At 36.1% G+C, this 12716-nt stretch overlaps 2 protein-coding genes across 3 annotated transcripts; both read right to left on the bottom strand.

Annotated features, from left to right (window-relative positions):
* Positions 1-2556: 2556 nt before the first annotated feature.
* On the bottom strand, positions 2557-7291 carry LOC147522989 (protein COFACTOR ASSEMBLY OF COMPLEX C SUBUNIT B CCB4, chloroplastic-like). Of its 2 annotated transcripts, none has more exons than XM_086596371.1 (7): positions 6778-7291; positions 6321-6420; positions 6156-6229; positions 5232-5416; positions 5060-5130; positions 3948-4031; positions 2557-3402 (listed from the first exon to the last, which is right to left on the bottom strand). In XM_086596371.1, exons 1-7 carry the CDS (start codon positions 7098-7100, stop codon positions 3307-3309), a joined length of 933 nt encoding a protein of 310 aa, XP_086452497.1. In that variant the 5' UTR covers positions 7101-7291; the 3' UTR covers positions 2557-3306. The 2 variants fall into 2 exon arrangements, with proteins under 2 accessions (XP_086452497.1, XP_086452501.1); XM_086596375.1 differs by having other exon boundaries at positions 5232-5380; positions 6778-7033.
* Positions 7292-11263: 3972 nt separating this feature from the next.
* On the bottom strand, positions 11264-12695 carry LOC147522988 (uncharacterized). Its single transcript, XM_086569148.1, has 2 exons — positions 11844-12695; positions 11264-11575 (listed from the first exon to the last, which is right to left on the bottom strand). The coding sequence occupies exons 1-2, from the start codon at positions 12693-12695 to the stop codon at positions 11540-11542; spliced, it is 888 nt and encodes a 295-aa protein (XP_086425274.1). The 3' UTR covers positions 11264-11539.
* Between the last annotated feature and the right edge of the window lie 21 nt (positions 12696-12716).

Genomic DNA, 12716 nt, shown 5'->3' with positions numbered 1-12716 from the left:
CTATGAAATTTCATCTTCTCTCATTTCAAGTTTTAGAATCTTCACTTGCTATCGATGCAACTCAACCATTTGCACGCTGTATGAAAAAGGAAATCAATCAAAATAACTCACCCAACCTGATAAACATGTCCATACAATATGTGTTTTAGTTTTCTCCAATTTCCCAATTGTTTAACATAGTAAGGCCTAAAATATTGGAAAAACAAGAGGGTTTGCTTTTTTTTTGCCAAAAATAAAATGAGATAGAAATATATTTGTTGATATTAGTTGTAAGAATATTACCAAATTGGAGGATGATTTATAAAAGAAAAGCAAAAGGGCAGTGCAATTTGCATTAGCCTTTATCACAATTTTATTGGTTGACAATCATGCAAGAAAAGAAAATACACACACAATAACGATGATTCTTTTATTTTTATTTTTCATCAAACAAGGCTACTTAGTTTTTCAAGCGCCTGATGAAATGATGAATGTAGTAGGTTTTCGTTTTCCTTTTCTTTCAGTTTTGATAATTGTGATACTCTTTTTTTGGTGAAAAAAAATTGTAATATTCTCCATTTTTTAATCTAGTAGTAAACAAAGTGAAAAAACTAAACCGGAATACTGAGGTGGCTTGATGTATGACTAGGAGTTGCTACAAGAGTAATGTCATTAGGACGCTGAGCGCCGATTTAATATCAAAAAGGGATATTCAACCAGTGATTATGTGTTTATATATTATTTTGAAGAAAATTTGTATTATGAAGTGGAAAATTGACGTACTTCTCGTCGACCTATGCATGACTCTGTGCGGGATGGCATCTTGTCCCTCAACCGAAGTGTGATTTTGTGCCTTTCAAACATGCAAGTTGTTGGAAAAACTTACCTTGTCATCAACCATGAGGGACAGGGTGCCTATAGGGATAGGGTCTGCTGCATATGCTTCAAGCAATTCTTAAATGAAAGAAATGTAACACTAAATTATTTTTTGAAAAGTTTATGGGGTTAAGGCAGATCACTACCGGTTTTTATTGCAAATGGATAAACCTTGTAATCCTCTATAATAGTAAGAGTTAGATCATTAAAAGGAGGCACACAAAGATGCAATATCGGCAGGCTTCAAGACATAACACACCTAATTTTACTAGACATGCTACAATCGAACCCTAAGAAAGTAGAGATATGAATCCTACTTCCTAGTCATAATTTTCTTAACAATCTTAGGATGATATTTCCTAAGATGAATCTACGCTTTCTCATAGCTACAAAAAAAAAACTTTCGCAAGCACAACACACATAAGTGAGTCCCAATGTGTTATTCCAAAACTCTTTTGTGTAGTCCTCAAGATATCTCATCTTTTTGTTTTTGATTAACAACTTTACTTTCTTCATCATTGTAAGTGTAGACTCTATTTCTCCTGAAGAACGCTCTTGGATCATTTTGTTTCTTTTTGGCTTCACAGTGGTCTACTGATTCTCAAAAGGCGTTGCATACTTTGATGTGTTATTAGGCAATGCAAGTGTTGGAGCCCCTATATAAGTATCCCCAAACAATTCAAATTCACTCTTTGAGAGATCGTCATCTACATTCTCATTTTCAGTAACTAACCCTTCATACATGTTTATTTCTCTACTATTTGGGAGTTGGTTAAGAGGAGTAACTTGTACACACAAAAATGTGTATCTCGGTCTATGCAATTGATTTTAGAGTCGCCACTAACTTTATTAAGGAAAAATTGAGTAAAACCTATGTGAAGAACTAGCCCTCAAAATTAGATGATTATTGGGTTCGGGAGTCAAGGTACGATGTGAAAAGATGTGAGAAGGCGTTAGGCACCCACGCTCGCCTGGTAAAACCAGCCTTAATTACTTCTATTGAGGTGTAATGTTTTGAGATAGGTGAATGAAAAAAGCTTGAAATTTTATTACCATGTTGGATGATTTTCGCTAAATTAGTTAAAAGCTAATAACTATATGTTATAATAAGACTAAAAAATAATCCTAATTTGCAATGCGAACTGAAGAAAAAAAAAATGTCACCTTATTTGGAATGTTGCCTCATACTTGATTGTAGATTGATTAATTAATTGTTGATGAATGATGATGAACTTGATCTTGATCTAACAACTTTGATGATTGAAACATGTGATTTGGGAGAAGAAACAACTTTTGGTGAAATAGAGCTTATACTCAGGATTAAACTAGGAAAAAAGATGGCTAAAAGAAAAAACTAGAAAGAAAAATGAAGAACTCGAAGAAAAAAAGTGTAATTTTGACGTTGGGTAACATGAATAACTTTATTTTGATTGAAGAAAATGACGTAGTTACATTTTTGAATAGCTTATTTGTATAGACAAAGAAAAAACAAAAGTAAAATAGCTAAATGAAATAATGTTCGAAACTTCAAAACTCTATCATACCACATTGTACATTCTCCTGGTTTTTGTTTAAACCATATTATAAACTTTCTATATTCCTATTATAAAAACGAAATCGGAACGTCAGAGAAAATAATCCACAAGTTTGTGATGATCATGCCTTCTTCTCCAATACCAATTGTAAACTGCAGCAAAACCAAGTTGCAAGATTAAGTCTCTGAATTGAAATTTATTGTAGGATACTTCAGGACACAAAGAAAACAATTGTTATGAGCCATTTATTTGTAGGATAGTTCAGATCATCCAATTTCTATGAGCCACTATCACGGTAATTGATTGTTAAGTTAGGCAAGAAAAAAAAAAGTCACGCCGCATGTATCACACCAGAACCATCACATAAAGCATTCAGACGATTTTAAGAGCCTCCCACAAACGATCCCAAGTAAATTTTGGCTGGTCAGCTGGCCGTGGTAGTCCATTTGCTGAATACGTCTATATTATGGATACAAGATAGTGTCAGAGTAATAACCAATGAGACAACCGTCAATAATTACGCTTCTCTAATTGCTTTTCTTTTCCTCCCGTCAATCCCTGATGTACTTCTACGGTAAGATATTTCATATCTACAACCAATAAACTATTGGTATGATACAAGGGTCTCCCCACCCCTGAAGGCGTAGTCATCCAACAATAAGCAGGTCAAATTGGAGAAACTTCATTTTCTACATTCTCTGAGCTTTCCAACAAATAAATCCGGGAACACTGACAATGTAAATACTAAGCTGTCCCTTTACTTGTGTCCAGCAAGATCACCGTCAAAGCAACTTGATATATTCTGATAATGTGAATAGAAAGCACAGTCATTCTGCACCTACAAGCTTCCTCATACATGATAAATAACCAGGCTACACCCTCTATCAATAGCCAAGCAGTGATGTCCCTCTGATGATTATGCCTGAACTTTGTCTTGAACAGCCACTCTAATCTCAGATTCAAATTTCAACAATGTAGCATCCAATTTATCAGCAAACAATGTGATCCATGCCTGTAACATAAAACCCAAGTGGGGTATCAAAAGATAATAGAAGACATGGTTTTCACCAATATAGGTGAGTACATCAAATGCACATGCAGCATAACTCCCTTTTTAATCAGGATAACTGGAGCTGCCAGGGCCCTTGGCGTAATTAGTTTAACAAGACGAGTGGTAGCAAATCAAAGAGCAGAACCGTAGTAAAAATGCTATCATGAAATGCAGGAAGAAAACGTTTAGAAGTTCACTTGGCATAACCACATGAGACAATATTCCTAACACAAACTGATGAATATAACGTAAAGCACACATCTGTCAGAACCTAGGTTACATGGACACGCCATATTTTGAAAAAAATCTGTGTCGGATACGTATCCACGTGTCCGTGTCGGACACATATTGCATGTAATTTATCTCGAATTTTGGTATTTTGCCGTGTCCGACAATTCTTATCCGTGTCCGATACGGAGTGTCAATGTAACCTAGGTCAGAACCTATCAGTTTCTATGCCACAAGTAAACAAGAAAAGATTAAGATTGGGAAACAAACAAAGGCACCTGATCAGCACTTGTGAAGCCTCTAACTGTATCACCTCCAATTACTGCAATCCCTTTATCTCCAAGTGGCTGCAAAATGACTGCCTATGTATACATAAACACTTTATCAGGTATCTTTCTAAAACGAGGAAAAAAAGAGAGAAAGAAGAAACAGACTACCAGTCTACCAGAGAATGACATAATGATTGAATTGCCAACAATGACTATTTCTTATTTTAAGACAATGAAGTTTCTGTAGATGATTAGATGCTAATGCTTAGTGTGAAGCATAAGGCACTTATGCATGAACCATGTTAATAGCTACAAGGAGTTTAGAGAAAACTTAAGAAAGTAAGAGGTCCGCACAATATTTCACTGCTATAACACTAAAGCAAGGAGAATGCAAGTGAACCTAAGCAATGATTTCTGCTTGAACTTGGGTTAGGTACTTAGTTAACAATTATCAGCATCTTAAAAGTTTATCTAAAATGTGAAAAGAATTGTAAACTGAAAACATGAAAAATAACAAGAAAAAGACGGTAAACCAAGATACTACACCTTTCTTGTTCATCTTATCTGGTTTTAAAATGGAAAATGGGCAACTGATGTGAGTGAGGGCTCTACAAGGAAACAAAAAGGGACACAATTTGGTGTAAATACGTAAGGAGAGAGAGCAGATCTGAGCAGTGTTATGTTGATGACAATGACATCGTAGCAAGAGAAATGTAAAAATATGTGGTTCTGTTGTTGTCTTCATAATTTATTTTTGATTTCAAATATAGAACAGTCAAATCTTTACTTAAATAAAATGATGTGCCCTACACAATCATTAAGTCATTTATAACATTATTGATCTTCAAAAGTTAAGAAGTTTCAGACAATAACCAAAAAATGTGGAAATTACGCTATCGAAGCGAAGTATATATTTTCTGAAAACTGAGATGCAAATGCAAACATAAAACCACAAGAGAGGTATTAGCAGAATGTTAAAGATATCTGGATTTCCAATCACTTTTATGTAGCACTTTCTTTATTTAGTTTGGTACGTTAACAGAAGCATAAGTATGAAGAGAATCCATTGTAGCTTTCCCCGCCATTAATATGAAAAGAGCAAGAGGAAAATATCTAGATACCTGTGTATTTCCAGGTAAAAATGGCAGTTGAGATCTTCCAGGATATAGTGAAAGGTTAGCCAGGTAACTTTCTGCAGAGAATAGCTAGACAAATCGTTGAATCAACATTGTGATTCATGAGGCCAGAAGTAGCCAGTGCTTGTAAACAGATAAAAAGGCATAATTTACTTACGTGCTCCAGATTTCAGAACACCTTGATACAGGGATCCTTGCATCAAAGTAGTGGCATCGACAACCATAGCATCATCCACGTCTGTAGAAGATTCAGCTGCAATCCCAATTTGAAGTATACAGCTGCTTTGGTAAACCACTACTAACGACCTGCAGCATGTCACAGCTGACAGAGATTCCCAGAGCCTGATAATCATTTAAGAATATAGGAACTATTACATCTAGAACACACAGAGAGATTAACTACTTAATCACTTAAAGTTTGTACCATTCAATGAAATACAATAGAAATATCAATCATATTGTTGAGTTCCAGACGGATGTGAATAGTATTTTAGTACGTACAATGTCTTCTTTTTAAGTTTCTCTGAGCACTTCATCAATATCAAATTTAGTCCATCTTAAACCTATATGCTTTCAGGATGCTTAATGATTTCGCCACACTGCATTATATGAAAAAGAGCAGACCTTCAATTTATATTCAACTTTCAAAACCTAGACTTATGCACTAGATGTAAACTTAAAGAGGCATATAAACAATAGTCACACATTACATATTGTGAGTTAGTAGATCATTTCTAGACAGTTGAAGACATACTAGTCCACAAATAGAGATTAAAAAAGGCTAAGAAATAATCTAACCCCAAGTCCTCAATAAGAACAACGATAGCATAAAATGTTGTATTAGTTATCATCTAATTCATTCTGTCACCCCCCTTTTTCTAATGTAGAATATTTGTCGCTAGATGGAACTGATTGTGGTGATAAATTGTGAACCATTTGTGTTTGCTTGGCTAGTTAGCTGTATTCTTTCCCTTTAGTTTTTCATTGTGTAATTCTGAGTTCACTCGACCTACTTTATCGAGAGCAAAAAAACATAAAATGAAAAATACAGAACATAGCAAATGGAAAATACATAACGTACCAAAGTAACTCGGACACAACAACTTCAGGAAGGTCAGAATTTATCCTCCGACATTCAACACCTTGAGGATTCACCTGAAAATTTTATAAGCACCATTGGTCATCTACTCATCTATAAAACTCAATTCTGGAAGAAAGATACAGTACATCCGGCACAGATAATCACCGCAGATATTGATTTTGGTCGTATAGAAAGCCACACTAATCCAGTAAGAATATTAGTAACCGCTAGTCCAAGTGTCAACAAATCTGCTCTGGACTGAGAACTGCCAGACATAGATATAAACAAAGTGTGTTACAAAAATGAGAAATCTGGTTTAACATGTGATTATGTGGCCATAATGTAGTAATAAGATTTTGTAAGCAAGAGACATTGACATTTTTATAACTAATCGCCCATGGTCTTTGATTGTTCAAGTATATGCTTATGCTACTTATTACTACCTGACCATTTTACTCATGGCTAGTCAGCTAGTCCTCAGCACGGGGCAACTTATGTGATCAAATGTCAATATTGTTAGCATATTCCTATTGCACAACAATGACATTGTTTCAAATGGTTTACCAAATGTGATAAAATGCAGTATTACTAATCTAGACAATGAAATGAAAGATTTAGTTACCTACTGGCGTCAGCGACAGGGGCAATGCCGGAAACAGTGCGGTTAAAAAGAACAGCTAAAAGTGAGAAACCACCAACGTATATAGGCAAGCTACGAACAGTGTCATCGTTTTTAGTAACCCAGTCAGCTATCCACTCTTTCTTGGGCTTTGGGCCTTTGTAACTCTTCTGGAAATCTGCTTTGATGGAGAGTGGAATGGAAGTGTGGAGAGTGGGATGGAAGTAGTGGCGTTTTTTAAGGATAAGAGAATTGGTCGGAGAAGGCGGGACGTTTCCATCAAAATAAGATAAGAATATGATTGTTGATTGCTCCTCACTCCTCATATTAAAGTGCTGTTAATGGGCTGATTATGCTATTTGGTTGTTCTTGGACCTTTTGGTTTAGACCTGTGCCCATACTCCAAGCCCTGTGAGTACTACTCCAGTTTCCAGTTTTTTTGGGATAAACAGGTAACAAGTAATTTACCATTGTATGGACTATGGACTATGGACTATGGTCTATGGTCTATGGATTGTATGACTTGTGGTAATGAAATTTAGAATTGTACAGGCTCAATATTGTATTAACTATGAAGAGCTAGGGTTCAATAATTCAAGCTCGACGAACTTAACTTGAGTGAGCCAAAAACAGATCATGTTCGAACTCTGACTCTCTGAGTATCTCATTTACTACGCAGTCATAAATCACATATTAATTGATTTTTAAATTGAATGCGTTTTCAAGATATGCAGCAGTTTCTAGATCTTCCCCATTTTACATGTTTTTAGTCTTAGGTGAAGCCCCATAAATCTAGAAGACTAGAACCACTAGGCTGCTGTTCTCAGAGGCTACCCCTGTTGAGAGCAATCCAGATGAGTTGTTCAACAGAAGAAAGAGAGGACTGTTGTCTCAACTCTCAATTACAAAAAGTCACCACTCACCAGATATCAAGTCAAACATACATAGAAACTGGTTCATTAAGATATTGAATACCTTCATTTAAAAATTAAAAAATAAAGTAATCTAATTTGGGAGGAGTTCAGTAGCTTGTCATGAAGGTTTCTCCCTAATCTTGCTAGCTTGTCTCACATTGAACTTCCATTTGACGCAACTGATGAGAAAGCCTGTCTTCTTTCCTTTGCATCTAATGCTAATTGTTGTCTAAACATCATAATAAAAGATTCAACTCTAGCATTAAGTTCTTCCTTAGACACTTCAGGCTCATCAATATCATCACTATCAACCACAACAATGTCGTTTCTTTCATCCTCGTGAGGCAACATAGGAACAGTTTCTTCAATCTTGAAAAGGTCCTCAACTTGCACTGGCCAAGTACTGCTGCTACATCTCTTACTCTCCACATTCTTCTTACCCTTTTCCTTCTTCTCGGTGTTAGTGCTAGTGTTGCTAGTTTTGGCTTTGGTGGAGTTGAAACGAATAGATGTAAAGAGGATACTTAAGAGGAGGAGGTTGAGCAATAGGAACACTAATGCACGCCATTGTTCTACCAAAGTTGTTAATCCATGCTTCACTCCTGCAATTAGAAGAACTACTCCCAATGCTACCATTGCTGTTTCGACCTCTTTCTGATTCTCCTTCATCTCAGCCATCTCTATGGTGTGTTGTGTTGCACTAATGTGGTTGTTGATTATTTATAGAGTTGTAGGATACTAGGATGTGAGAAAGTCCACAAAATCTTATTTAATTAGCAAAAGTGATATTGTCTGTTTGTTATCACTTATCACTGGATTTGGTCCCACCTAGTACACGCCAGCTTTCATCGACCAGAGCTATGGTGAGTTCAAAACTTTGGAGTGGCATGATCATAAATCATTATTTGGATTGGCAAAGGAGACAAACTGACATTCAGAGTGCAATCTCACTCTTGCTGCTGGCTTTTACTTAGTTTTATGTGGTTCAAAACTTGGTATATGTAACACAGGCAGCGAGGCGCGTGTGTGCAGTTTAGAATGCACACCTCAGGATGTCGTTGCACTTGTGTCTTCTTTATTATGTTTTTCTCCATCAGGCAGTCATTCAAAAATTGAAAGGAAACGGTTGTTATAATGGTCACAGAGCAACAAATTCTGTCCACTCCACTGAGCATAGTCCAAAAAAATCCATCATCAGATCCGCGAATTACATTAACAAAAATATAAAGCAGTCTGACATATCCAAAATATTAGCTATGTCTGTTTATGAAAACCAAAACATTGAGCAAAAAATACTTGTACTTGGTATAAAGCAAAGTGATCATCATCATAGGGAATTAGGGATGTTAGAGTGCGCAACCTTTCTTGGCTGGAAGCCTGGAAATATAGAAACTCCCCGGCCCTGAGCAGGTGCCATGTGAGCGACCGCATAGGGCCCTAAATATACAAAAGCTCCAAAAAATATGTTTAGGTGAAAATGCCTATTTGGCATATCAAAATCCCAAACCAACCAAAACCCCAAAAAATTGGAAATTTCACAATAAACAACTGAAATATCTTCTCATATTCTCTTTCCTCATTAATTATTTTCGTAAAATAAAAATAAATAAGAGATATAATAAATGAGGAGATCTTCTCAACAACTAGATATCTCTCTCCCTAATTAATAACGTTTTCTTTTGGAAAATCACTCTAACTAATTATTGTTTGAGCCCCTCAATTACTCAAATACAAAAGAAAGAGTAAAAAAAAAAATACCCTTTATTTACCTTTTGATTATCTAGTATTCTCTCGTTCTCAAAATTTCTTTCTTTATAATTGTAGATTTGTATTAGTTTTCACTTTGATCAATCTCAATTACTTATTCACCTAACTTTTTATTCTTCTTCAAGTAAGCATAGCTTATAAAATTTTGTTAACTGTTTCCGTTACTCTGCAGAAATAAGGTTTTCAAAATTAAAATGATTGAAATTATATCTTAGATCGACTATGTCACAAAAAAGACTAAATGAGCTAGCGTTAATATTTATTGAAAATGAATTTTTAGATAAAATTAATTTTGAAAACTTCATTGATGATTTTGCAGCTAAAAATGCGAGAAAAATAATATTTCGATGATCCATTTTGTATTGATGGAAGACTGAAAGAAGACCACATTTTGTTGTTTGCACAGAGCCATTGAAAATTTAGAGACGGCCCTGAATTAAAAAGGTATGCATAGAGCAGGCTTGCTGCCAAATAGAAACAAAAGAGGTCCAAGGTTAATTGGGTAATATAAGTGAGACATCGGGATTCGGGATTACCTGGGTCACGAGTGCGTTTCAGCAAAAAAACAAAATGAAAGAAAAGACGGTGAAGGCAGCTGCATCGAACAGAAAAGCACGCCAACATCACAATAGAGTATAGACAGCACGACCAACATGTCTCCACAGAAGATTACATTATCATCTGCCCTCTTTTTGTTCCTGTGCACAGTTGCTTTATTCCCCTAGCTACATTGGGCCATAATGCCATAATCGACTTGAGCCTCTTTCATAAACCTATTGAGTGGGCTCTGGGCTTCACCCACTCCAAAAATTGGTTAATTACTTAATTTAGATGCCCACCAGGCTCCAATGATGAAGAAAAGTTGGTCTCCATATCCTCAAGACAACCTGAACCTCTAAACCACCAAAATGGCGTCCTGTAGACCCACTCCCAGAACTAACCAGCTGGGATCTTAGTTGAAAAAGTTCTGGGGGTGTACATGTACATGTATTTAGTGGTTTGGTGCTAACGAAGATCGATCTGACCAAGAGGTGGGTTTGGGACCTTTTCAGCTGTCTTCAAACCGAATGCTACGTAAACACAAAATTTAGTAACCGTCCCAATACCCTCTCAAGCAGTGCCGGCTCGTCCATAAGGCCAAATTTCCACAAAAATCGTACTATGCAACATAAAATTCCTACTAAATCTTACTAAAAAAATTTTGGATACTACAAAACATAATACATATCCCATAAAAGTCTCCTAATAAAAAGTAATAACTCTCCTTCTCTTATGTTAAAAAAGAATTTCCTAAAATACCTCAAATTTCAAATGGTTAAATTTTCAATTTTCCATCTCTATACTATATCTCCACAAATGATAAGTCTAACCACCTATGAGAAACAAATTAATCAAAATAAACATAAATTTCAATCCTATTAGGCAAAGAAAACTTGCTATATAGTGTAGAATTGCAAACAAAAAAAAAAATGAGTAACTGACTTAAAATTTGGTTTGGAAAAAGGCCTCAAGTTCTGAGTTTCACTTTAAGGCCTCACCGAAGCTATGGCCGGCCTTGCTCTCAAGTTTCCTATATTAATTTCTACCTGCTCAACTAAAGATTCAAAAGATTATAAGTTGAAATGAATTACTAATCTCAACTACCAATTAACAAAACTATCAATAATAGTCAAGGATACTTGTAAAACACTACAACTTGTACACTTTAGCCAGGTTGGAACCCTCTTAATGAGAGGTTTCCCATGATAACGACTAGCGCCTTACGATCCTGTTGCAGATATACAGATAAGCTACGAAGAAAATAGAAATACCATCTGAAGCCAGTATATATCAGCTTTAACATTTTTATATCAAAAAGATAAAACTATGAGAAATGACAAATGAAATATTACTACAATTACCAATACTTATTACTTTATTAGTATGATGATTGAAATAAATACTCTATCTTGTGCTCTATCTTGACGATTAGCCGGTCATCCATTGAGAATCTTTGAAGAAACGTTTGCGGAGAATTACATAAGACACGGAAGGTGCACCTCAAGTTAACAATATTTATTGCCGTATGCAAGTAACAGCCAGTTCTATTGCAAGCATCTCTTCTCAGACAAAGATCTTGGCTGCCCATGTAAAAAAATTAGATGATGGGATGAAGGATGAAGATAATAAATATGCCAAAACAAGAAATGAAAAGGTGACAGTTGGGTAGGACGCAATATCGCTAATTGGCATAAATGAACAGAACATGACCATGGCACCATGCACATGCAGAAAAGAGGCCGTCCAAAATGCAAATTGGTCAATATGATATGATAAAAATCATCATCATCACTCCAAGAGCAACAAAAAAAAAATAATGGAAGAAGGTTAATCAACCTGATGAGCTACCTGTGCTAACCGCGGACTATCAGGAGACTCCGTATTCGAGCTAAACTTATGAGGCGCCAGAGCACCAATTTGATTCTCCTCTGCTCTTCTCTTCACGGTGTTATGTTCTTGATATTCATTTTCATCAGGGTCGCTCAAGGATCCCTTTTTGCGTTTCCTCTGAAATGTGAACTTGATAAGCCTGTCACTTGCAGGTTGGATATTTGCTTCATTGGAGGTATTACGTGCTTCTACACCTGTCAGATTAGAACCTTTTGGTAGATCAACTGTTTTGTGATCAACCTTACAAAGTTGAACCCCTAAACTGTCTTCACCATTCTGTCTTGATAATTCTGACTTATCTACTACTGGTTCATCTTCTGCGGAAGTATTTTGAACATTTACTTCATTAGTGGTTTTAGTTTTATTTCCACTACATTCACGAAGAGAATCGATATCAGCTTTATCCAACGATGACACAGGATGAAAATGGGAGTCTGAGTTCTTCTCGACTTCCTCTTCAGTTGCCCTGGGTACACTTTCTCTATACTTGGCCATGCTATTGCCTGAACATGTATAAACGTTCCAAATATCAGATAATTCACAGCTTTGCACGCCATTGTTAGCACAAGGGACAACAACAGCCTTCCTATTTTGAGTGCTTATTCTTGAGGATAACCTGCGAGAGGGCGTGACAGCTTCGTGTTCATCTTCCATCACATCTGATTTCTTCTCTGTTATCCTGACATCAAATTCTCTGGGAGGAGCTACAACACAAGTTACTTCAGCTGTTATGTCCTCTTTAGTGGTTGGTCCTGTCTTCAGGTTTGATTCCTGATCCTCTGTCTGCATGAGAAGAGGCGCGTTCCCCATCAGGAAGGTTCCTTTCAAATG

The sequence above is a fragment of the Coptis chinensis genome, chromosome 1 (assembly GCF_015680905.1).
Source record: "Coptis chinensis isolate HL-2020 chromosome 1, ASM1568090v1, whole genome shotgun sequence".
NCBI classification, from domain to species: Eukaryota; Viridiplantae; Streptophyta; class Magnoliopsida; order Ranunculales; family Ranunculaceae; genus Coptis; species Coptis chinensis.
The sequence above is the reverse complement of the archived record's forward strand: the minus strand, read 5'-3'. Positions and strand labels throughout refer to the sequence as shown.